The 26,202-nt window shown below is 41.3% G+C and overlaps 1 protein-coding gene across 3 annotated transcripts; it reads left to right on the top strand.

Annotated features, from left to right (window-relative positions):
- The first annotated feature begins 1,757 nt into the window (after nt 1-1,757).
- Nucleotides 1,758-21,015, top strand: RAB29 (RAB29, member RAS oncogene family). 3 transcript variants are annotated; one of them, XM_044446146.1, is made up of 6 exons: nt 1,758-1,811; nt 2,350-2,576; nt 10,791-10,862; nt 12,431-12,612; nt 16,684-16,805; nt 17,470-21,015. In XM_044446146.1, exons 2-6 carry the CDS (start codon nt 2,450-2,452, stop codon nt 17,594-17,596), a joined length of 630 nt encoding a protein of 209 aa, XP_044302081.1. In that variant the 5' UTR covers nt 1,758-1,811; nt 2,350-2,449; the 3' UTR covers nt 17,597-21,015. The 3 variants fall into 3 exon arrangements, with proteins under 3 accessions (XP_044302081.1, XP_044302064.1, XP_044302075.1); XM_044446129.1 differs by lacking the exon at nt 1,758-1,811 and adding an exon at nt 1,835-2,065; XM_044446140.1 differs by lacking the exon at nt 1,758-1,811 and adding an exon at nt 1,845-1,888.
- Nucleotides 21,016-26,202: the final 5,187 nt, after the last annotated feature.

Here is a 26,202-nt window from a genome sequence, read left to right as displayed (position 1 = left end):
ATTTTAAATCTTAAATAAAAATCTGAGAATACTACTTGTATAGATATTCTATACTACTTCAAACTCTTTTCCTTTCTCTTCCTTGTGCTACACTTATTCACTGATCTTGTAATCTTAACCTTTACTTATTACTCAAGTGAATGTGTAATGTGGGAAGGGTATAAAGAGACACAGAAAACAATTTTTCCCAATTTAAATCCGTATTTAATGCACTTAATGCATGTTTCCCTCCTTTTCTCAGATAATACATTTTGTATTTCCTGCCCATTTGGCCACAGAGTCTACAATTTTGGAGTGTATGTATGAATGCATCTCTCTATTCCCTGCTAACTGAAGAAAATTTGACAAATGCAGGAACCTTAATCCAGAAAAGTTTGTCCAATATTTGTTAATTCTGAAGGTGCACCTATTTCATGCTGGTTAGCAGTATAAAAGAGGTTCTGTTTGATGGATTATTAAATTGCTTTCTTTCATAATGCTGAAATCAGTAGTTTTGTTATTCTGTCCCCCTGGGCCATGTAGCTCTATGTTGTGATGCTTTAGGTTTGTAATAGGTACAAAGTACTTATCTTGCCAGAAATTATGTTCACCTCATAATGTGTGAAATCTCTTAAGCTACCAAATATGAGTTGCCCTAAAGCCCTCAGAACCCGGAGCTGGTGCTGCTGCTAGGTAAATGAGGATAAATGAAGCCAGGCTGGCAAAATAATAGGAATATCTGAAGTCTAGAATACAGGTCTGTGGCAAATGAAGCACACAAAGGATTTTTTTTTCTAGGCATAGAGTGACTTGGTAAAAGTACATCTGCTCCAGCTGTTCTTTTTTTCCTGCCTTTTACCCTGGTCAGCTGGGCTTCATGGGAATTGGGCCACGGACAACACCTGGAGGACAACAGGTCCCCTCCCCCCATGTAAATATATACACATGTGCAAATGAAGTGCTGTATAACTACCATTTTACCCATGCGTGAAGCTCATTTCGATATCAGATTGTAGTACAAGGTTTGTTTTAGGGCATATTTAACCAAAAGAACAACACCTTGTTAAAAGAAGAAAAATAAAATATGGCATAAGGCAAGCTATTGCAGATAAAGCCGTAAGGAGGAGTTAGATTACAAGCGTTTGCTACTTTGCATCTATGAAAAATGCTGGAGGGAACTATTTTTACCTGCTGCCTCGTATGCACAAGGTACCATTTCTGCACGTCCGTAATGGATGCTATTACTACTTCACTCCTTTAAGCAAAAAACTTAGCTGCATGTCTGCTCACCTAAAACACTAGAAGAAGCAAAGGTAATCGAGTTGATCATAACGATTTTCTGAGTTAAGAGCGGGATTGTTTTAAAGGACGGATAATCAGAGGTCTGCTTTTCTGTCTCCCAGCAGCTCCAAGCGAAACTTGAAACCATCAGATTACTAGCTAGAGCTGTATATGAACATCTGCAGACCATTCCTCTTTATTCTATCTCATGATGATAAGCATGCAGAGAACACCCATGATTTTACTGTCCAAGTCATCTCCCTCCTCTTCTGTAACATCTTGCTTGAGAAAAAGATCTGAAGGTCTTGTAAGCTTGCATACTTTTGTGATGAGGCAAAGATATTACACTAACAGGAATTCTGAAAGGGAGCACCACATTTCCCGTGGGGCAGCTTCAAAGCTATGGAACAACACCCCTCTTCATATGCATGCCGGGTAATGTAGTTCCCCTTAATGGAGCAGAGTAGCCGCCTGGCCCCTCACGTGACAGTCAGGGGAATGCGGAAAGGAGTTGGTGAAACGGAGACGGCGGCGATTGACATGCTTACTGGGTGAGGAAGTGCGTGCCGTATCATCTCGGGAGGAAGCGCAGCCTAAATCTCCTATTTTGCACTTTTCTTGGCACACTGTAAACGCTTTTCTTTGAATCTGAAAGGGACCTGTTGCTTCCACGGAGCGACAACTACGGATACAGATCTGGCTTTTCTGCCAAGCAAGAGTGCTTGATTGAATATTCTTTTGCGCTGTTAACGGGGTGGAGAATTCTACTTGAGACTCGTGTGTTTTAATGAGTAAAGAAGGGCGGGTAGGTACAAATTGCTGAAAACTCTGCATCGTACCCTTTCTCACTTATCGAGAACTATAGTCTCAAGAGAAAGTGCAAAATTGAACATAAAAGCAGGACTGAGTGAGTGTGTATGAGTGAAGGGGCGGGGGGGGGGAGTCCTTGCCCGTCTAAATTTGGGGACTGCTGGCAAGCGCACATGAAAGTGATGCCTGCAGATGGAAAAACCAGGAAGCGTTACGTTCTGCATTTCCTGTTCTTTCGGGGACTAGCGATGAATGCACAGATTTTTTTTTTCTCTGCAGGGAAAAGCGAGGTGTCCCGTTTTCACGTGGATGTCCATTCTGAAAACCGAGGGGAAAAGGCGGAGTGTGCTTTCATTAGTTGATTTGGCCCTTTCAAATCATGGTGGGCCATCACGACCATATGTTCAAGGTGCTGATTATCGGGGATGCCACAGTTGGGAAGACGTCCTTGGTCCAACGGTATGCTAACGATAGTTTCAACAAGCACTACAAATCTACGGTAGGAGGTGAGTGTTTGGTTCTCCTCGTTTCCTCCTCCCCCGTTGCTCTGATAAATATTTCTTTGTAAGAGAAGGCTGATGAGTTCTTCTTAAGAGTTTTTTTAAACAAAGTATTCTATTCTCTTGGTGCTATGAATTGTTTTATTGACTGTAACATTCTTTTCTCTCCTGACATTCTGTCTGATGAAGAGGGCTATATAATTCAAATGTATCAGTGACAGAAGTCAGAATTAAAGAAACTTAGTTAATTATAACTTTCTTATAACTTAAGTTATAAAGATGTTCATTTCTTTTATTTCCTGTTTTTTTGCATGTTGCATATCTCAGTTCCTCTTTCTACCTCCTTTGAGTTCCCACCCTTTGAAATCAAACAGCGTTTTTGTCACCTTGAGAGGCAATGTGCCACAGAGGTGTCCTATTAATATGTCTACATTTAGTCAGTCTACAGTCTCCATCCTGAGATCTTGTCTGAACAGCAGACTTCATGGCCAAACCATCCCATCTATTTTTAAACTTTTCTATTGCTTCCTCCATTCCAGTTTTTTTGGATTTTAAATACAGCTACTCAGTTATATTGTAGTTTCCAGTTCTTAATTACAGTCTGCCACTCTGGTGGTTTAACTTTTTGTTCCATATGAGAAAGTGACTCTGGCAAACAAGCGTTTCCTATGTCAAGGATGAGCTGTGTCTCATGTGATTTCCTTTTTAAAAAAAAAAAAACTAGAACCCCTTTGGGCTATCAGAGTGGAGCATTTACTTCTACTCTCTCCTCCATAAATTATGTCTTTGGACCAAAATAAAGATTGCAATTTCTTTTAGGCAAACCTCTGTTACTGTGAATGGGAAAGAGAATGTTTAAGTCAGTGCAGAGGGGTGTATCTTTTGTGACAGGAAAACAAACTTTTACCACGTCATCAATTTGCATGTGACGAGACTGTTGGCTTCTTGATGGGTAGGGCATCTAAGGACTGGCATGAAGGGTTAGATATGGTCATGTAACATCTAACCTAGTACCTCTTTGAAAGTCTGCTGTGACTTACAGCAGAGTTGCCTTATACAAAGCAAGTAGGGCAACACAGCATTTCATATTACAGGGAATAAACACAGGCTACAGCCAGTTGAGAAGTTGGAATCAACTTACTTGATTCATGCTTTTATATACATAATTTAAGAAAGCTAACACTGTGTAATGACAAGCACCCCCTAAAGGTGGGTATATGAGTGTAAGTCAGCAAAACGTCATGGTTACTTGCTTCCCTCTGGGAGAAAGCACATACTGGTTATTGCAGAGGCAATGAGGGAAGAGGAAGAGTAGGAGAAAAGAACCTACCAAAACTGAAGGAATGACCAAGACACGCAGCCATTGATACAGCAAGTTGTCTATTGTTCTCTGTTGTGTCTGGAAGTATGCAGAGTTCCTTTTATTATCCAACAGTATTGTCACTGGATACTGCAAGATGAGTTGTACATTCCTGAGGAAGTGGTCTGCTTAGTCACTGTCACTCTCAGTTCCAGTTACCTTATAGAGCCTAGGGGTTAAATTTCATTTCCAAGTCCTTAACCCAGTATCAGTCCTGATGTCTACAGCTGCAGGCCAGATAACAATTATGTGGGAAAGTGAGCATCCCACTTTCCAGGGTAGTCCCCCCCTCCCCCCCGCCCAACAATCATCAAGTTAGAAAGGAATGCTGAAGATCATCTAGTCCAACCCTTTGCTTGATGCAGGCTCTGCAATGCAGGATACAGCTACGGCATGTCTGACGGATGGCCATGCAGTCTCTGTTTCAGTACTTTCAGCAAAAGAGAAGCTACCACTGCCTGAGGCTATTTGTTTCTGCCTTCATTGTTACGAAGTTTTTCCAAATGTTTAGCCAGATTCTACTCCGTTGCAACTTCCAGCCATTTGTTCTAGTTCTGCTCTCTAGAACAACCGATTCCAATTATAATGTTGTAGTTTGCCTTTTGAGTGGTGGATTCTGTCTTGAAACAAGACAGCTAACCTGATAGCATGAACATTTTTTCTGTTGTGTCATGGCTTGAAGAATTGATAATTATATTGATAGGCACAGCATGGTTGTAGACAGGGCAAATAGTAGGCTGACCTTCACTGGTGCTTGGCAAACATGTTCAGTGGATGACACCAGCAGTATCTGACCTCTTCGGTTAAGAGTTTGGCAGAGCATAACTTGAAAATACTTGACAGTAAAGCAAAAAAAAAAAAAAAAAAACCCAGCTATAGTATAGAAAGAAAATGTACCGACATAATAGCCAAGTGGCTCTTGAGCCATTAGACTGTAATTTTAACAATACTTAATGTGGAATTGGTACTAAATAAATAGTTCATTGATCAGTTCAGCTTCTTTGCATTGGGTTTTAATGATTTTAGATCAAGAGGTTAAACTTCTTTCATTTTGAGCACCAAATTCAATTTTGGAGAGGCTCTTGGGGCCACATTCCATTGCAGGACAAAGCTGAAAGCAAAATGGGGCAGAAACAAAATACCATAAGCAACAGCCTTTCTAAAGCTTAAAGTTCTTACTGCCAGTCAGTAAACCTTAGAAGAGGCATTTTAGAATCCTCTTAGAATGAGGAAAAGTTGGGAAACTGGGAATCCAACTGATTCGGACCAGGGGAAGGGCCAGATAGGGCCCCAGGGCTGCCAGGTTTTGTCCCAGGCTGGCTGGATGTGGCCTCAGGCCTAAGGTTCTGCACCCCAGTTTTAGACACTTACAAATAAACAAGCTATGCTTTGGAAGCACCACTGAAATAAACTTTACCCACTGATTTCTTTGAAAATTATAGCTTCTTTGGTTGCAGAGCTAAATATAGCTTTATGGTACTTCAGTTGGATTCATGAAAGTATTGTGGTGGTTATTCTTTACACGTATGTTTCCTAAAATATCTTTGACTTTTTTTCTGACTCTGTAAATTGAAGACCATAGCACCAGATGAATTTCTGAGCACTTATGATATGAGAAGTTAATTCAGAAAGCCAGTCTAGTATCATCATCTTAAAATGTGTGGTTCATTTCCATTGCCTATGATTTTGCAAAGACTTTCAGAACCAGCATTGTGTAATATGTGCAGGGATGGGCAGAAAGTTGTTTGATCTACTGAAAGATCTCTGGATGAATTACAGTAGATTCTCAATGCTTAACAATAGCAGCGACACAATCACTTTCTCAACTATATTGGTAAAATAAAGTACCCAGACATGGATTTTTGTGTGAAATAATTCAGTCTGGTGCTAGGACAAAGTTCTGGATTTAGAATTCTTTATTTTAAGTGTGTGCATTTTACATCAGGCACCAGTTTGTGGTTTTCGGTGAAAACAAAAAACAAAGACCCTATGTGCCCACCCCTGACACAGTAGATGGAGCACTAGCCTCAGACCAAAGAGACTTGTTTTCCAGTTCTTGCCCAGCCATGGAATCACTGGAGCGGGGGCAATCACCATCTTTCAACCTAATCTACCTTGGGCGTTTTGCTTGTAAGGATGAAAGGAAAGGGAAGCTTCCCTTTTGCTGCCTTGAGTTCCTTGGAGGATGGATGGGATACAAATATAATAAATATATAGGTAGATATGGTATATTGAATTACATGCCTTATATCATACATTATCTAATGTTGACATGACTGAGATAAAGGAAAACAAAATTAAAGAGGAAGTGGGCATGTTTTGCTGTGATTGGGAAAAGAGCACTTTTGACTCTGCTTGCAAAAAAAACCTGCTGTCTTGTTGTTTCCTTTTATCTGAGAAGCCTGTAGTTACTTTTAATTAATTTGAATGTGGCTGCAGAAGTAGCAACTGCTTTAGCCTTGTATATAATTGTAAGCCATTGTGCTTCTAATGTCTAAAAAGCAAACATGTTATGAAGAGACCCGAGTGGGCCCCAAGGCCGAGATTTGCTGTAGCCCCCACGGTGCAGCTTGTAAGCATTGCTCCATAAGATGTACTTTGAGAGAGGATCTTCTAATTACTATGATCTTCTTCTAATGAAGGGAGGGGAAACTCTTAAATATCCTGTATAGCCACCCCTTTACAAGTCAAGCAGTGGTGGGTGGACAGAAGCAAACAGTGAGGAGATGAGGGGTGGAAAAGTACAATGACCACTTGTCATTTTGAATGGTTTACTGTGTCATGGAGCTTAGGTGCTTCCTGACGTATCTGTTAGTCTTACTTCAGTGGGTCTACTCACACTGGATAATCCAAAGCTTTTGTCTTTCAGTCAATGACCCTTAAACATGGTATGGGGCGGCACAGGAGAAATCATTCTTCACAACTCACCTCCCACCTCTCGTTAGTTTTCCCCACTATTTCAATCTTTAAAAAAACGAACTACCAAAAATCCACTAAGGAAGGAAAGATGGTGTAGCTGCAGGATTGCCTTTTGATAGCTCTAGCACCTGACTGAATGTTCCCATAGCTGATGGGGCACAACCATACAGCAACCCTCAATTTGCCTAGGGTGGGCTTTTGCATCAAACAGAGGACCTTCCTGAGAATAAATCCACTTGGTATTGAAAAGTTCTATTAGAGGCTCCTAAAAGCTTTGCAGTGACTATAGCTGGATAATTTACAGGCTGTAAAGAAGGTAACAGATTTCTGGTTTGGTGTGATATAGAATGGATATGCATAGTTTGTGAGAAAGTTCTTTCCATGGAGCCGATGCCATGGCAGTGAATGGTGAGGGAAATGGCTGCTTCACAGAACTCAGGTGGCCACTCTTGCTGCAGCAAATGCCATGGTGGCAGAGCAGCTGATGTGTTTTTCCGGAGCACCTGTTAGAGGTGGCAGGGCAGTGATGACATGCCTGCCTGGGGCAGAGGACAATTTGCCTCTCCTGCTCTGCCACCTGATGCTGATGCCTCAGTTTACTTTGTGGGATGGCTGGCTCAGCGCTCACTCCAGCAAAGGGCCCACTTTTCTCCTGCTGAAAGGTTTGTCCACATTCCACTTTGATCAGTTTTCACTCTTCTCCTTCCAAGGTGGAGAAAAATCAATTTAATAAAATTGTATTTTTTACTTAATATTTTTTATTTAAATTGGATTTTTTTTAAATAAAATGCTTTTTGACAAAAATCTATCTAAAGATAGTTTTGTCTTTAAGATACATTATAGCCCAAAGGTCATTCATCATGAAATAAGTATTAGTTTTTTATTATGTAGCATGAGGCTGTATATTCATGCAATGTTTATTTTTTTGTTTTGGTAAATGAATTTCATCAATCCATTCAAAATGTCATGCTCTTTCAGGGGTTTCTGTAAGATTATTGGGCAGTTTTTCTATCTAGAAGATATTATCACAGGTGCTTGGTTTTAAAATTCTCAAAACTGTGAATTTATGTCTGCACAGATCACATGCCTCTTCTTCTCAGAAAAAAAAACTTAGATATATACAGAGTTGAGAAAAGGACCTTAATCCCATGGTTCCTTTGCAAATCTATGCACACAGAATCAACCCCTTACCTCTTAAGAACTAAGTTTCAACAAATTAAATGAATAAAAGATTGTTGGGAGTGAAATAGATCTGCACAAGAAGCTAAGAGAAGTGGGGGGGCAATCAGTAAAAATGAAAGTGAAACCCTTTGAGCACCATTCAGCAGATGTCTTTGGCTCTTTTGTGTATAGCCTGAGGTTTATCATATTATTCTTTCCCTGAAGGAGAAAATATATAATGGCAGCAGGCTGTAAAAGAGACCCAGTTCAAGTAAGGCAGGGACATGTGCAAATTATGTAGAAAACCATGATTTAAATCCAGTCTGCCTTTAAAAAAAGGATTCCTAGCTTAAAACATGACTGACCTAGCTAACAGCTATTAACTAGTTTGGATTTTTTTTTTTCCGATTTATATCCTGCATTTTTCCTACGAAGGGTTCAAGGCAGCTTACATCATTCTCCTCCTTCATCTTATCCCCACAACAACAACCCTGTGAGGTAGGTTGGGCTGAGAGTCTGTGACTGGCCCAAAGTCACCCAGTTGGCTCCATGGCTGAGCGGGGACTAGAACCCAGATCGTCTGAGTCCCAGTCCCATGCTCTTAACCACTACATCACACTGGCTCTCACCAGATTTATGTATTTCTATACCCCACCCCACAGGTGGTCAGGGGAAGTGTAATACTTAGGGTGTCCAGCTCACTGACTTGCAGGAAACTTATTTTTATTACTTGGTTGGTGAAAGGGAACTGGTTGCAGTAATATTATTCAAGTAGTGCATACAGGTGGTGGTTGGAAATTAAGGTTCAAGTTGCCCTCCAAACAGAACTTTGATTAGTACTTTTTGCCTAATTATTATTTTTAAAAATCTTCTTGAGCATAATCTTTCAATGTTTTTCTTAGTTTTGCACTAAGTCCATAAGTTGATTAGTTAAAGAACAGAATCAAAGTAGGGCAAGATTAGCAAAGCTAGTTGCCTAGTTCAAATTATCCCCATTGTATAAGGCTGACCCTAATCAAAATTATCTGATTAACTGTAGAGTTTCTAGCGGGTCCAACATTTCAGATATGAAGTTCTAACTCACTTCACTGAAGTCCAGGGTACCTTGAGAGTATATGATGTGACAGTTGTGGTAAGAATTAAAAGAGTCTTTCTGAAAGATTTTCCATTGGGAGGAAAGGTTTTACCTACATGGTATTTTTTAAAATCTGTGTGTATCAACTAAATGTCTGTTGTTACTCATGTGGAACACAGAGTCAACACTCTGCTTGCCCCAGTTTTGCCTCCATTCTGGGATGTTGTGACCTGGTTCTTGTGTAACAGTTGTGTATAAATTGAACATAGTCGGGGAGGCACAGCTGTAAGGAAGTGCAGTACCCTCTGTGCATCCACTGGCATCCATTTTGCTTTGGTTCTTGTGACCTCCAGCTCTGAGATGTTGAGGGACAAACAACCCAAAGTTTCAACCCCACAACAAACCATAAGTTGATATTCCAGCTTGTTTCCTCCACAGCAACCCAGAGTTCCAGGCCCATGCATTAGAATCTTGCTTGCTTAGCAAATTCAAAGCAAGTAGTGTGTGTGTGTGGGAGGGGGAGTCCTGACCCATAGTTAGTCATTATATGAGAACAGGGTCAGTATGTTCTTGGCAGCCACGGCATAGTGTATTATTCCAGAAAAATGTGTTTTGCCCAGTTCATACCGTGATTTGTAAATCAAACATAGATTGAGATTGCACAAGTGTCAAGGACATATAATTTTGAATGTCATCTAAAACTATTTTAATTTTTTAGTGCTCTGTATTATGATAAGCACTTATAAAGCACTTTCAGGTGTTTCACATGGACAGTCACAATAAACTATGGACTTGGACAGGGGTGGACATGTGGCGTCTTCCAGATGTTTTGTGTTACATCTCCCATAATCCCTGGCCATGCTGGATGGGCCCTTTGGGAGGTCTTGTTATGTATTCATTTATTGTATTTATATCCTGCCTTTCTGCCTTCTGAAGAACTCAAGATGGCTGCTGCTAGAGACGATGGTCCTTGTAATAAAGCAGATAAGTACTAAATCTGTAATAAAAGTCAGTAAGATTGCACTGAAGATACCATTGTAGCTTATGGATAAAATAAAAATATTGTTATGCTAAAGATTTCTTGAGAAACATGGGAGGCTTCTTCCTCAGGACAAACTAATTGTCTTCTTATTTCAGGTGCCATAACTTTTTATTCCAGGCAGGTAGATGCAACCACACAGGTTTTAGAAATTGTAAGTGTGTGCATGTGCATTGCGTATGGAAACATGCATGAAATGTGTTCAATTTTCTGATGGAAAGCTTTCTGTGACAGCAACTACTACAGAAATCTAGAGAAGCAAAGGAACTTGGTGTTTAGCTTGTCAAATGGCTGCAGACTCCAAAGACTCACTCTCTATGTGGTTACAACTTTTCAGAGGCCAGGGAGTTTCAAAGCAACATTCACATGCTTAGTAGTTGCCTGTTTCCACCCGTAATCGGTGTGATTTACTGAAGCATGAACGTGTTCCATTTAGCAATGCTAAAATAATGCTGTGGCTTGTGCATCGTGCCCCACACTAGTAGGAAGATGGGGATAAATACTGTCAAGTCTACAGGGCCAAAGCAGCTGCTGTAGTTGCAAATTTCCTGTGGTAGCCTACAGTTGTATATAAAACCTGAAACAGGATTGCTTAGTTGGACAAGTACACATGTGCAGTGTTTTTGCTTAGCTGCTAACCTTCCTTCTCTTTCTGTGATTGCTTAGTTGATTTTGCTCTGAAGGTGGTGCAGTGGACAGAGTCTGAGTCAGTAAGGCTGCAGCTATGGGACATTGCAGGTGAGTTTTGAAATGTTGTGTACTTTCTTTGGTAATGGCATTTTTGATATTTATTGTAGTTACCTTCCTGGTTCATCCTTTTTCAGATAGGCAAAGATCATTTTTAAAAGCAGCACCAAAGGGGAATAAAGTCCCCACATCCCTGTATCATATAACTTTCTATGAGCATATTTTCTGTCTTGGTTTTTTTGTTTTGTTTTTTGTTTGGGTTTTTTTGGGGGGGAGGGGTGATGTGGACTGTGTAATTTCCCGGATAATCTGGCAAGACCTGGGGGTGGAATCCCAGTGATCTGTCATGATTCCATCCCCTGCCAGTTACTGAATCCTGCAGTCTCCCATTTTTTGAGAGTTTTTACTTGAAGGTAGGTGTTTGGCACAACATACATACTTCAGTCTGGGTTAAGGGCTGGTTATGGGAGAGGGACTCCTTTGGTTGTCTTGTAGATGATCTACAGGGGGAACTGAACAGGAGAAGTGTGTCCCTTTTGTTTCTGCTGGACCATGGTATCTTTCTGAGGTATCTGTTGAAGATGGGATTGGGAGGCACTGATCTATGCTGGCTGTTTCTTTTTGGAGAGGCAATTTCAGAAGGCGATGCTGGGACATTCCAGTTTGCTGCTGTAGTCATTGGGCTATGGTGTTCTTCAAGGATCCATCTTATCACCCAAGTGGGCGTTCTCTCTCTCTCTCTCTCTCTCTCTCTCTCTCTCTCTCTCTCTCTCTCTCTCTCTCTCTCTCTCTCTCTCTCTCTCTCTTGCGGACGCGCGCGCACACACACACACACACAGTCCAGGCCTTTAGATCATCAGTAGATGCCGTTTTTTCAAGACTAGCACCTTTGGGAATATGTTTGATGGCAATAAGAAAGTGGTTTTTCTCAGTGGTAATTCCCTGCAAAGGAAGACTAGTTTTGCTGCTTCTTAGGGAAATTTTTTTTATTCAAGCAGGTCTTTGCCATGGAAGTGGGTCTGTTGGGTTGAATGCCCCTTCTTTTTTGGCTAGTGTATTGTTTTACATTGTATTTTAATGCTTTTGTTTTATTGTTGTTTTAATTATTGTGGTCTATCTTGGTGGAAAGGTAGGTTACATATCACATGAATAAAGTAAATATTATTGAAAATACCTTAGGAAGATTGCTAATCTTTCAATTAACACATTAGAGAACTTAGATGTACAAATGCTCAACTCAGTGAACCCTGATCTGATCCAGCATGGCTCTTCTAATGTTGTTATCCTCCCCTTACCTTCCATAGGTGGCTTAAAACTTGAGCCATAAAATATGGTTATGCTACCTATGAGCTTTCACCGCATGCTGTCCTTGACCTACAGATTAATCCTCCAACTTATTAAAATAAACCTTTATTATGGCCCACACTGCTTCTTCCTTTATTTTCACTGTTCTTGCCCAAGTGAGTCTACGAATGAGGCAAGACTCCATTTGTTTTACTTTCTCTTGGATCATATTTTTTTCAATTTGCAAAAATGTAATATTGAAATACAGAAGAGGCAGTTCACACAGTGACCGAATCTGACAATCCCTGCCTTTATTCCCACCTTAACACCTTCAGGACAAGAACGCTTCACATCAATGACTCGGCTGTATTACAAAGAGGCATCAGCCTGTGTGATCATGTTTGATGTCACCAGCATGAGCACGTTCACCAGCTGCCAGAAATGGAAGCAGGATTTGGATAGCAAGCTGAAGCTGCCTGATGGGAGCCCTGTCCCTTGCCTGCTCCTGGCTAATAAAGTGAGTAAATCGACATTTCCTGCCAGGCCATTTGAGATGGTCAGCAGAGCAGCACTTTTGCTCCCATAGAAGATGAAAAGATTTCTGTTTTTCTGTTCCTAATGGGGAGATTCACCCAGATCTTTTAAGTGCATAGTAATGAACTGGCTAAGGATGCTTTGACCTTCCCTTGAAGAACTGGCTCGCTTGCCAGGTTCTCTAGTGTCATTTGTTGTGTGCATGCTCTTTCTGCTGTATACCTGCTGCTCTCTGCCTGTGGATCATGGTAATCTGCACAGTGTACTGGGTAGGCAGTATAGTGACCCTGGGTGTCTGCTGAGGTCCCCTACCTCTCCCTCTTTAAAAAAAAAAATACCAAGGCTTTCTTACTAACAGCTGGGATTGCTTCCAAGTAAAGTGTGAGGCCTCTGTGGCTGCCTTCATTTCCCACGGATACTTCTGGGCTGCACCTGGAATTTCTTAGGAACTGAAGATGCTGGGTGACTATAGATCAGTGCTTTCCCCTTCAGCATGCCTAGCCAAAGGGGTGGGGGGAGGTCTGGGTGGGGTGTGAGGGTGCACAGGGGCTAGGGAGGGCAATAGTAAGCTAGTTGAGGAGGAGGAGGAAACTGTTTCCAGGAGGAAACTGTCAGGGAGAGGAAAGCAGTGGGAAGCTGGCAGCGGTGGTGTGGGGACTGTGCGATTATATGGTGCTGGGGGTGGGTCTGTGTGCATGAGGGAGGGAGGATTTGGGGATATCTTGAAAAGCAGTGAGTGTGTTTTTTATTTGAGGCACATCCGTGCATCTAGATACGATTTCATCCATGATGGATGAACAGGGAGTGTAAATGAATGGTTTGGGTCATGTGGTATCTGTGCACACGCGTGTGAGTGAGAGAGAGCGCGCACACGTGCGCGCACAAGAGTGCCAGGGTGAGAGGAAAAAAACAGACAAATGAATGAATTGACTGGCAGGGGGCAGGGAGGAAAAGGAGTTTGCCTGGTGTGAAATAGGGTTCTGTTGGCAGAGAAAATTGTGGGATCAGAGAATTTGTTTAGTAGGTTGGAGTGTAATTCCCACTTCTACCCTGTACCTAGTCTTTGGATAGGTAATATGACATTTCTGACTACAATGACAGTCATTTTGTGGAGGTGTTCAGGACAATTTCTCAGATAATCACATGGGACTCAAACGTTTGCCTTCTCTTATCTGTGAGGAGTTGTGAGTAGGCTATCTTGCTTTTAATTACTGTGATGGAAACCAGTGTAGTCATGTACCTGTAAAACGTTTGACCTGGACAGGAAGACCTGGGTTCAAATCCTTACTCAGTGGAGTTCACTTAGGATACTCATGTCCTCTCAGTTTCATAGGCGAGATGGGATACTTTGTAAGCTGTCCTGAGGCTTTTTTGCAATGAGGACAGCGCGCGCGCGCATGTGTGTGTATGTATGGTGCAATTTCAGTTGCAAATTAATTCACAACTACCATATCATGCTTCGGCTCATATTACCTTATTATGCAAATATATGACTATTATCTACATTCAGCTTAAAGAGGATTTGGGTATCAAATATTCATTGAAAGTTCATGGGGGAAAGTGGATGATTACATGATGTCAAAGGAGAGACAGTGAACAACACTGGACTTATATTTCCTTCTAGAATCAGTCAAAGGTATTTAAATAGCAGTTCTTAACATAGTTACACTTGCTATCTGAACAGTATAGTGGTACTGTGTATTAATTCCATATGAAGCAAATCCCTCCAAATGCATTGATTTAAATTTTCTTGGTGGAGCCTGATTTGTTCCTGACAGATGAAACCATTTCCCTCCAGGTCTTACTGTCCTGCTTCTAGAAGAACCAAACAGTTTAGGGTACAATCTTATGCAGTCAGGGCTTTTTGCCATCTAAGTAGCCTCTAGTACCCCCAAACCAGCATGACTGTCAGGAACATGCTAGGATTTGTAGGGTCTAAACATGCACAGGATTGTACCATTCAGTATTTTAATTGCTACTATACAAAAACACATGTTTTTCATTATGTTTTCAAATTCCACTTCAACATAGCATCGTATGCAGACTTGCTGTTCTGTGCACAGAAGGACTTCTTCCATTGAAAGGGACCGAGAGCCAGCAGGCACTCGGGCTGGAGGAAATGGGGAGGAAAGTGGTGATTCTCACTGCTTCCCCCTGCAGTCTCCTCCCCAGTTCTCTCACTCTTTCAAAGTGACTACACTAAATTCTCGTGAGCAGATTTCCAGGAGACACAGCAGGCCACAAAAGGAAGGAGGAATTAGTGGTCCCCCTCCTATCTTTGGTGGGGAGTGCATCTTAGGAGTGGAGTTACACCCAGGCATGTTCAGGATTCAGACTGCAATCTTTTGGGTTTGTGGGATGCGGGGGTGGTCCTGAAGGGTGACCTCTCAGACATAATTGTTAAAAAACCTCAGAAGCTGATTTTAGGCTGCAGGGCACTCTGCAGTAACTGAATTAGCCCACAGGGTACACAGCTTAAAGAAGATCCCCAACTTTTATATAATTCCATTTTTGTCTCTGTCTTGTCTGACCAAACTTGAGGAAGCTCTCATCCAATTGGACTAAAGCTTAGGCTGTGTCTTTTTATATATGTTAAGTCCTCCCTTCTTCTGTCCAGTGTGACCGATGTCAAGCTTTGGGCAAAACAGAGAGAGAAAATGCTTTCTGAAAGTGTGCAAAGCTGGAGTGTTGATCCTTTAGCCTGCAGGCTACCCAGTCCTTTTCTCTAACCACCTATAGTCTGGTGGTATCCTGGCTTTTCAACCATTGTAAAAGGTTGAAAAGCTTTTCCTACAATTTAACTACAGGCAGTAAGAGTTTTGAGCTAAAATATGCTTCTATTTTTGCCCCCCACCCCACTTTTACCTTTAACCTTGCTCACAACTGGGATGTAGCTCCTGAGTGTGTCTCCAAAATTAAGTCTGACACTCCTGCTAAAAGAGGTTCACAACTCCTGATGTAAAGGGCCTCTACTTATACAAAGAGAAGAAGCTCCTTCTGTTCTCTGATTGCACAGCTCCCTTGTTCTTTATGGCTAACTCTGGGACTGTAGCCGTAAATACCACAACTACTACTACAACAAAGAGAAACTTTCCCAATCTTTTGCAGTGTGTAGCTACTGGGTAAAAGCTTCTCCTCCAAATGTGCAAATTTTAACTTAGAAATTGGGAAAATTCAGCATAATTCTAGTTCCGTCTAGTTGGGATCTGTCTTTCTGTTAATAGTTGTCTGAAAACTAGATAAGCATGTTGGCTTATTCTAGCAGAAGATTAGTACAGTGGCGGCTTCTTTGTGCACGCTGCTGTCACTGAGCTCCAAACAGGGTATAGAGCGATCCCTAAAGAAGGGAGAATTATGAAAAAAAATCATGCTTAAATAATAAATAAATAGGCCTTTAAGCCATGATTTAGTGAATGGTCTGGGAGAATCTGATGCTGCAGCCCTGTTGAAGTGAAACAGATGTAGGGCTTGTTGGGAGACTGTTGTTATCCTTAGGTAAACACAACATTTAAAGAGCCTGAAACTCCCCTAAATCAGTGGAGACTCGGAATTATGCAGGTGTACTATCACTGATAGCGCTGGTGAACTGGTGGACACTCAAAGCAGTTGGGAATTAGGGTAGGACCTAAAAATGAGGTTGTATGATAAAACTGAGTATGAAGAGTAATCATGTTTACTCACATTCTCTGACCCAGTTGCGTCTTCCCAGAGAATCTTTAAAGGCTTAAAGTTAATGGAAAATTAGTTCAGCAATGCACACACATGTTTAGCACTGAGGTTTCCATCAAAATAGAAAATACTCAGGTGATTTTTCTTTTCCTTTCTTTTTAGCCAGAGATTACAGCCACAAAATGTGTGCCCTCCATCTGTGCTTTACTACAGCCCCCAACATTCCTTGCCACTGCAGCAGCTCAAATAGAATTAGAATATTACCTCATCAGTGTGTTAGAAGTGCTGTCCTACCATGTAAACATCTGCCGCTGAGACGGAAAAAGGATGGGGTTATTAGTGGCTTGACAGTTGAATTTGAACACTCCTAAATTGTTTTTTCCAGTGTGACCTTTATCCATGGGCTGTTACCAGAGAAGAAATTGATCAGTTCAGCAAAGAAAATGGTTTCACAGGATGGACTGAAACATCTGTCAAGGAAAACAAGAATGTTAATGAGTCTATGAGGTAGGCAGGACTATTTTAAAATGTTTCCCAAAGGTAAACTGGAACCTAAGAACTGAATATTGTTAACATGTGGCAAAGTGGTAGCACTACTGATGTGTTTAGAGAGAATTCCAATTTACCACAGTTCAACACTTTCAGGAATATTCCCACTATGTTATGGTGGGGGGACTTAAGATGGGGTCAGACTTGGGGTGGTAAAAGTGGCCTGCTTACTGGTTGACTTCAGTCCAGTTGCTGATTCTCACCTAACCTACCTCACAGAAATACTGTAAGAATAAATTTTGTATTTTCTGTAGGTCAGGCACAGTGGTGCATGCATTCCTTTGTTCACTTGTTTTTGGTTCCTATTGATCCATACTGGTGTTCATTCTCAGCTTTTCAAAACTTCCCATACAACAACTTCAGGTTTACAAACCACATTTTTTACCAAGATGCTCTGATGATACGTCAGAGGTTTTGACGTAAAATGCCACATAAACCGTGCAGTTCAGAATCCCACTGTGCAATGTTCTCGATAGAGCAAGTCCAGAATGGAGCAGCTCTCTTTTGGTTCCAGTCTATCAGTTCTGGACTGCGTATCATTTGGTTCAAGACCTTTCTTGGGCCAAGACTGTGCTGAATGAGTGCTACGATTTCTCAGTAACCAAATTCTGTTTCCTCTTAGAGTCCTTATTGAGAAGATGATGATGACAACATCCTTGAGCATTGGTGACACAGAAAACTCAGTTTCAGGCCATGGAAACTACATCAAGTTAAAAGATGCATCCACACCCAGCTGGGGCTGTTGCTAGTTGCACAAGTTTCTATGTCGGCTCAGAGGTCAAGAATGCCTTTCAAACAAATATATATGGTTGTTTTGTTAAAGTGATAGCATGCCTGCAAGCAATGAGAGGGAGTCCCTCAGCCTAGCAAAGATAACTAAAACCACTGTCTTTGCTCCTTATGGGCCATGAGGGTACACTTGCACTATTCAGTTTGGCATCATGGCTTGAATTAGCTCTGAAATGAAGAATTTTCCACTCATTGCAACCCACTGCAAAGTCTGCAACTCAGCTGGTCAAAGTTGCCATTTCATGAAGAGTGGCTATGGGGGACATTTCAGCGCTCCAAAAGCAAAGCCAAAGCGACTTAGCCATGTGTTGACTAAACCATCCATTGCTCTTAGATTGAAACAAGCTGCCTTTAACGTATCTATGGGAACAGGCTTTGGCCTGTGGTTATCTTGTGACACAGCTGTGGAATTCTCTTCATGCAGCTTTTCTAGAGGTGCCATTTTTGCCATGGGGTACCTTTGTATATATTTGCCAAAGACTGCATGTTTAAGCTGAAGGGGAAAGTACAATGAACTCTGGCCTTTTTTGACCTGTCTTTTATGTGGGATACACAACAGTTAAGTGTTTCCTGATACCTCCCCCCACTTTTTTTGAGAAACCATCAATGAATGGAGGCAAAAGCTGTAAACTGCCTTACATTGATGCACCTTATTAGAGCACCAGCAGTATTCTTTATTTTTATAGCCCTTTCCCTAGCAAGATCTAATTTGCCTCTTTCAAATTCTGATGAATTACTTCCCCTTAGCTGTCCTACTGTGTGGGTGTAGATAGCCATCATTGTAAGGCTTCCTGAAAGGCCACCTACTGGTTTTAGTGATCTGAAGGAGAAAACACAGAATAGGAGACTCAGTTGGACAAAATGCGAGAGTCAAATCTTCCCTGTGGGTTTGTTTGTTCGTTTTTTTTGATACCAAGTACATCCCCTTCATCTTTTTTATGAGATCATAGCTGATATAATTTTATATTTTCCATGAAAAACCAAATTCCAACTTTTTAGGGTTTAAAACTTGCTATAGTTCAGACAAGTTAAAGTTACAAAATAAGAAGATGCATTGAGGTGTTTGAATTTTTAATCTTCCTTTTAAAATAATCAACCAAGGCAATAAGTGTTATGGATAAAAAAATTACATAAATGAATAATATGTCCAAATTCTGGATAATTTAGGAGATGGGTTCAAAGCAGAACTTTGAAGGTCTTAACAGCAAGATTTATTAAAACCCTTCACTGTTTGCTTCCAGCCCCGATTACAGTAAATTTTAAACTATTAGTCCAGGATGAGTTATGGGCACATTCGCCAGGTAAATATGAAAGAGACATTCTAGCTCTTCTCTGAATTATCTAGAAAAGATACTTACTACTAATCTGTTGACCTTCACCTTGTAATGTAGGCATTCCAGGATGACATTTTGAAACAAAGGTTATTAAACAGCTGCTGCTAAGTAATGATATGAATGCTGGATAGATACTAAGCTCTCTTTAAAATTTAGAAACCACTATCTCCAATATTTTTAAAGGTGGTAAAAGCTGTTGATGAATTTCTGTGCTGTATCTGAAAAAAGGTACTGAAGTGCTAAGCACTGTGGAATTCAAACTAAAAATCCCTTTAAAGGGATGCTTTTCAGATATAACAGTTTTAGAACTTGGTTGTTTTGGTGCATTCAGGCACCTCCTTGTAATTTGTGAAATGGGAGACAAGAAAAGTGGCCTAAGGTTGTTACAGTAAAATGAAGTGCAATTTTTTTTTCTGCTTATATCCAGCAGAAACTGATAGGAAAACAAATAAGGGCTGCCAATTCTCCAGATGCTGGAGGTAGTCTTTATGATATGGTCATACACTTTTCATCTGATAATATCACAGTAATTTATGCCCTTAATACTATTTTTGAAAAGCAGTATATAATGAATTGTACAGCAGAAATTAATGTCTAGTAACTGGGTACAAAGACCCTTTCGCCATGTTTTTCACATTATTTCAAGCAGATTCTCTGACATAATTTCTGATCTATATCAGGACAGTAAACCATGGAATTTGTTGTATCATCTTTCACTTTATGTGTTTGTGCACTGGCTTAAAGTTATTTTTATTGTCTATGGTTAGAGCATTTTGGTAGTGATCTATACAGAAACACTTAGTGCTGTGTTGGAAGACAATGCAAATTGATAACCTTGGTTATCTGGCTGTGTGAACACAACTGTATAATTTTACACTTGAAAATCTATGCATGTTATCAATTCCTTTTGTGTATGTGTGACTTTGGGATAATTATTAAGCAAGCTTTTTATTTTATTTTTTAACCACTCAAATTATTATCACAGGGAGCTATTGTAATGGCATGTGAATGTTTAAAGCCCTGGCAGCTTGGAAAACAGCTGACTTTCCTAAGGGTTGTCTTGAGAGGCCCAACTAGAATATGAAGTATATGATTAAAACACAAACACAAAACCACAGGAGTTCTAAAATTAAAATAGTGTTCTTCAAAGCAAGTGTTGGCTCAGTGTTTAAATCCTGTGTGTTTGTGTCTGGATCCAAGTTTCTGCAATACGTTTTCTGCCAACATACTCATATTTGCTATAAAGGACTTACTATGTTTTACTTACTTTGTTTTAAATTATGTCTCTTTAAACATACATCTTTTTACAAGTCATGCTACATACTGATTGCCTCTCATCTAAAACTTCTTTACCATTTTCCCTAACTAGATGCAACCCCAGTGCCAAAAAACTCCCTATTTAATAGAAATAGATTCAAATATTTTACATTGTGCTAAAACAGGTGTTAGTCTACCTCTTTTTAAAAAGTTATTAAAGTAATTAAGCAATAGTTACTACAAGTAAAAGCACTTTAGCACAAATTGAACAATTGATTTATGTAATTAATAATAAAGCATATAACCTTTAAATGAGAGCTTATTTTAAAATACTCAGATTTGTGTCTTCTCCACCCACATGCCAGGTTGCCACTTGGGTAGATAAATAGACAGAAAAAGTCTTGCTTAGCCCAGCTCCTTGAAGTGTGAAAATTCAACTGCAATTTTGCATGTAGTTTTTAGAGGAGGAACAATGAATGGAGAACTCTTATCCTGAAATTGCTTCCAGTAATGAGCCTCGGACAGCTTGGAGTTTACATGATAAGAGTATATGGACCACATTCCATCAATCTGATCAGTACTATTCGAAAACTCTGCTCAGTTAATTGGTTATACAAAATCTCACATTTATATGCTTGCATTATAATTGCATTATTTTAATATGTTAACAGTATTTGCTTTTATATATAGGAACGAATGAGATTTTTGCTGTATCATTCAATAACCAGTGCAGTATTGAAAAAAACTAAAGCCCATCTGAAATAAAAAGTTCTGACATTGCTTTCTCACAGCTATTGCTTTCTCATTGTGACAATCTAAAACATACTTTGATACAGCTGGAGCTGTGCATCCTTCTGCAAACCCCACCATTCACACTCATGTTACTGGCCCATTTGGGCTACTATACTGACATAAATAGCTAGAATTGTACTCTTCAAACCTGTGCATCCTAAACATGATTAGGATTCTATGCTAGTGATTTCAGAAGGATGGACAAAAATCTTCTGGAGAATTGTGGAAACCTTGAAGGCCTGCCTTCTTGTTTTGGGTATCTAGGTACTTTTTATGGCTTGGTAGATATTGGGATGAAGTACTTGTAACAGCTACAGGCAAAATAAATTGTTTGCTAAAATGGCTGGTGGATTTCTATATGTTGTTTTCCCCCAAAGAAATGCCAAAGCTTTGAAAAAATCCCATCAGCCCCCTTGGCTCAGCTCCATCCCAGGGCACACTGCTTCTGCCTGCATCATGTGCCTCTCCCTCACTGGTCCACACAGTCCACTGGGAGTAGCAGCTGTCTCTTTGCTGCTCAGCAAAGCAATTCCTTATTCACTAGAGTAGCGCTAGAGCACTTCTTTCTGCTGCTGCCTTGTTCTGTGCCAACGTGCAAGCACACCCACCCACACCCCACATCTCCCCTGCTATCACTGCACATGTGCCCACCTATGCACACGCATGCGTGCATGTGCATGCATGTGTAGGGCTTATACCCACTGCAGCTGGCCACATGCAAGGCATCAGTGCAGGCACCTAGGGCAGGGATGGAGGCAGTACCTTCTGCTGAGAAGACTTTCCTGAGGGAGAGTGTATGGCCTGCAAATATTTTTTGGCTGGTGACTAGGAACATGTGCTGCAGCTGTGGTGGGGGTCATGGTAGGGGACAGCAGGGCTTGCTGACAGTCCTGAGGATGAGATAGTAGCAGAGTGGAAAACATGAGTTCTCTAGAGGAAGCACCCAGTTGGTGATGCCCGTGTGTAGCTGGTGTGCTCCTCTTTTGTGTAGGCAACTTTTGCAAGAGGAGAGTGCTGGCTGCATGGGTAGACCAGTTTCCAAGTGTCACCCAAGCAACATACAGCAACCAGACAGGAGTGCCAGGAAAGGCTGTTGCTGGGTCAATGCCCTATTGCCACCAAAATTCCAACGCTGCAGGTGGACATCTAAAGGCAACACACAGAAAAATGAAAAAGGGAACACCAAGCCACCAACCAGAGTGCTGCTGGCTGCCAGTTATTGCTAGGCAGAACTGTAACAAGCACAGGCAGGAGCATGTGATGCAACCAGGGCAATTTTATGCTCAAAACTCTGTGAAAGAAACATGAAAATCATATAGAAGTATACTTTCTCTGTTCAGGGGCAAAAACAAGCCATGGTGAAGCATAGAAACAACATAGTTATTGTGTGGTTACTATGCTTCAGCATGGTTGCTGGGTTCAGACATGACCACAAGCCATGCCACCACATTTTCCACCATGGGTTGTATGTATGTATGTGTTCAACTTGTATTCCACAGTTAATTAGTCCCAAGGACTGATTCTGCATAATTCAGACTGATTATGTCTGAACCTGGCCGCATTCAACCCCACCACCCCAATTTAAATGTTCAGGGATGCTTTCATGTACATGTTTCAGTACCTTTTAATTATGGGAGAACTTTTATGTGTCCTATAGCTTATTACATCCCACAACTGCTGCCCTAGTTTTGTCAGTAGCCATTTAAATATTCTTGTTGGGGATCAGTAAGCAACATAGACACTGAAAATGCAATTAGAATTTAGTCATCCTTGGCTCCTAATGCTGTGCTGAGAGCATTTGCTATCCAGAGGTAATGATGTGGGAAGGACATCAACAGTACTACAACAGGGCAAGAACTTGGCCGATGCATGTGACTATGTCATCATTGTCACTAAATCATGATTAATCTATCTAAAAATTAGGTGAGCTATCATGTTGCTTCCTCACTGGTAGCTTTTGGCTAGTGTCACATTCTTCAGTCCAGTAACACAGAACACCAACAATTCCTCTGACAGTAGTTTCCATCTCGAAGTTTAGCATTCCTACAATAAATTGCTCTGCTCCTGTGCAAACTGAAACAGGAATGACACAGGATAGAGCCTTTTTTACTTTGGCGCACACAGTGTATTATAACTGTTTTCCCATGGAAGATTCCTGGTGCTACCTTGTTATTTCAGTTCCTGGAGAGATTTTATTTACTTAGAATGTTTAATTTCAATGATTGTTTCATCTGGCATTTTAATGCTCTTCTGCTGTACCATGTTAATCTTTATGAGACAGTTTTGTTTCCAAATTATGTAAACTACTTTTGGAAGTGTGTTTACTAAAAGCAATATACATTTTCTTTAAAAAAAAAAGTAGTCTAAAGTTTAGAAAGTGAGCTAAATAGGTATCCCATGCGTTGGCTTATGTACTTCCTAGACAGAACTTGGACAGCTGCAGAAGAGGCAGTTGTCAGTATGTTCTAGTTCACACAATTGTGGCTTTGGAAATAACTGACTTATTTTCCTCACCATGCATGCCAGGGGGATTAGCATAATTATCCTCAACAGGATGGCTTGTTATGTCATATGAAAGGGTTGGCTTGTTGCTATGGTAAACAAGCCATCCCGAATCCCTGAGCTGTTGTAGGGGCCTAGGGTGTCTTGTCAACTTTGGCAAGAAGCCATCCTGAATGGATTCACATGACAGGACAACCCATGGGTAATTATGCTAATATCCCTAGCACAAAACCACCACTGTGGCTTATTAAGTGTTCGTGTGAACCAGGTCATGGATTCCAGGAATTTGGTACACAAACTATCTGGACGGAAAACAGTTGTATAAAGGTATCCTAAAGGGAATGGACAGAAATTGTTTAACACTTCCAATGGTGCAATTCAAAACACATTTTACTGGGGAACAATTCCATATTCTGTAACTTTTGAAAAGAGGCCATGGGAAAGAAAATATCCTACCACTTCCAGAATGCCGCAGTGGCAATCAAGGAAATGACTGGGCAAACAAGTGTATTTTCCATTGTCGGCAGAAAGTAGAAGCCTGCCCTATCCCAACTGACAGTTCATTCCACAATTGAAAAGGTCTCCTTCCACACTATAAACATGTGAGGTTAAATAGTCTGTAGCATGGCCAGCAATTCCTCCTTCTTAGAATGCAGCAGGGAAGTGTACAAGGAAAGAAGGCAGTAATAGCAATTACTTTATCTTTTCTTTCTTGTCTTGTCTGTGTACCAAGCCAAGAGGATTCAGTTCACAGTGCCACCGAGAGACAGAGTGCAAGCAGCCGTCTCTGCCTGCTTGCCTCTCCTCCTCTCTGTGTGGTGCAGCACAGCATGGTGTAATGGTTAGAGTACTGGCCCGGGATTCTGGATTCTACCTGCCACTCATCCCTGAAACTCATTGGGGGACTTTCAGTCAATCCTGGATTCTCAGCTTAATCTTCCTCACAAGGTTCTTGTTGTGAGGATAAAGAAGAGAAACTTGTAAGCTGCCTTGAAAGATGGAGTTTAAATGAAAAAGGAGTATAAATGCAATGTGCTGTTGCTGCTGCCGCCACCGCCAACAACTGAATACTGAAGGATCAGACAACTCGTCCTCACCCTAATCCTCCAGCACTATCATTAGGCAGAGTTGAGGCAGGTCAGACTGTGTGCTAAGAGCACACTTCCTTACCACTCCACAGCCATTGCAGGCATTGTGGAAATAACTGCTGGCTGCTTCTTTAAGACTGTAAGAACAATCTTGGAGAAGGTATTTAAGGGCTATTCCAGGGGCTGGGGTGGAGACAGGTGTCATCTAGTTACAAGATATTCTAGCAGCATCATGTCTCCCTCTCGTGTTTAAGTGCCACTACAGAAAGCTGCAGGAGTGAGAGGTGACTTTTGCCTTTATATTCTTCCCACCCTACATAGGATGCTCTTAATCCTCTGAGCTTCAAGAGTTATTTGCAGTCTACTGGATTGCAGCTTTAATATATTATTGTATTTTACTGCCATGGATACAAATGAGGCTTTAATCCTGCAATTGCACTGCCTCAAACACGGAGGGAGCAAGCATTCAGTCTTCAGTTTTTGATCTTTCCATGTTTCCCCACCACTTGACTAGCAATTCTGTCAGGGCAACACATTGAAGTGGATTTTGCAGTTAACCAAATCTTTGCTCCTGTGCCACCCTGAAAAAAAGAAAAATGAAGCAGAGGTAATGCCGGCTCTACATTATCCTTTTTTAGGCAGCAAGGATTGGGAAATGATGGTCATGATTGTCTTTGCTTGCCTGCCATCTCTCCCTGCAACAGCAGCCTGTTCATTCCCCCTCAGAGTGAGTGGGGCAGGGCAGTTGGAGTGAGAAAAAGGTTGCTGCTCTTGGGAAGAGCAGTAGCCAGCGCAACCTGCTCACTCATCTTCTTTTATGAGCGATGTGGAGATCATAGGTGCACAGCCATCCTTCCATGCTGTCTTATCCTGCGAGTAAAGCTGTGTTTGCATTCAAGTGGTATTGTGGGCCCAATCCTCCTTGTGGCGCTCAGAGCAGGTGAGCAACTGCTGCTTTGTCTTACTTGCACACTTCATCAGCCGTGGCAATATTCAAAGGAGGTATCACCACACGGAGGGGGTCTTTCGGGGCTACGCCTTCTCCTCCTCTTCCAGGTTTTGCTCAAGGAGCGAGGCAAGGGAGGAGAGGTTCCTATCTACCGTTTGGCACGTGTAACTATGCCCTGGAGGGGGATGAAAAGAGGCTGAGGATAGTATTTTAGGTAATTCCCTTTTAAAAGGGAAACTATTCTCCCGGGTACCTCCAAAATACTTTAAACTCACTAGAATTCATAACGCATAAGCAGTAATTACGGAAGTATCGCGATACGGTGCCACATATATGGGACGGGACTGAATCCGATTTTTCTTTCCCTCCAAAAACTAGCCCAGCTTTAGTTATCGAATCTGCCGTTTACTTGGGAGCCCACCGTTTCTTGTGTGCCCAGTAAATACACCTCGAGACTCATTCTGTTGTGTACGAAACAAGGCTTGGCTCTTGAACTGGACGAGAGTTCAAGCGGACTCCTTGCGAATCTGCCATCACCAAGTCCCACCAGGTTTTTTTGTTGTTAGCTTCAGCTCTCATATCAGCTTTAACGAGAAGGGGCTCTCCTCCCGCTCTCAGGGAAGGAGGCGGGCTGACGCTTCCGT

This window comes from Varanus komodoensis, unplaced genomic scaffold (genome assembly GCF_004798865.1).
Source record: "Varanus komodoensis strain SLA01 unplaced genomic scaffold, ASM479886v1 scaffold1, whole genome shotgun sequence".
Taxonomy (NCBI): domain Eukaryota; kingdom Metazoa; phylum Chordata; class Lepidosauria; order Squamata; family Varanidae; genus Varanus; species Varanus komodoensis.
Note: the sequence above shows the minus strand (reverse complement) of the source record. Positions and strands in the feature narration are given on the sequence as shown.

Excerpts from the sequence above, each read along its gene's own strand:
- RAB29 (XM_044446146.1), top strand. The coding sequence starts at position 2,450 with ATGGTGGGCCATCACGACCATATGTTCAAGGTGCTGATTATCGGGGAT. Across the intron at positions 2,577-10,790 it reads CTACAAATCTACGGTAGGAG|TTGATTTTGCTCTGAAGGTG; the intron begins GTGAGTGTTTGG and ends GTGATTGCTTAG. Across the intron at positions 16,806-17,469 it reads AATGTTAATGAGTCTATGAG|AGTCCTTATTGAGAAGATGA; the intron begins GTAGGCAGGACT and ends GTTTCCTCTTAG.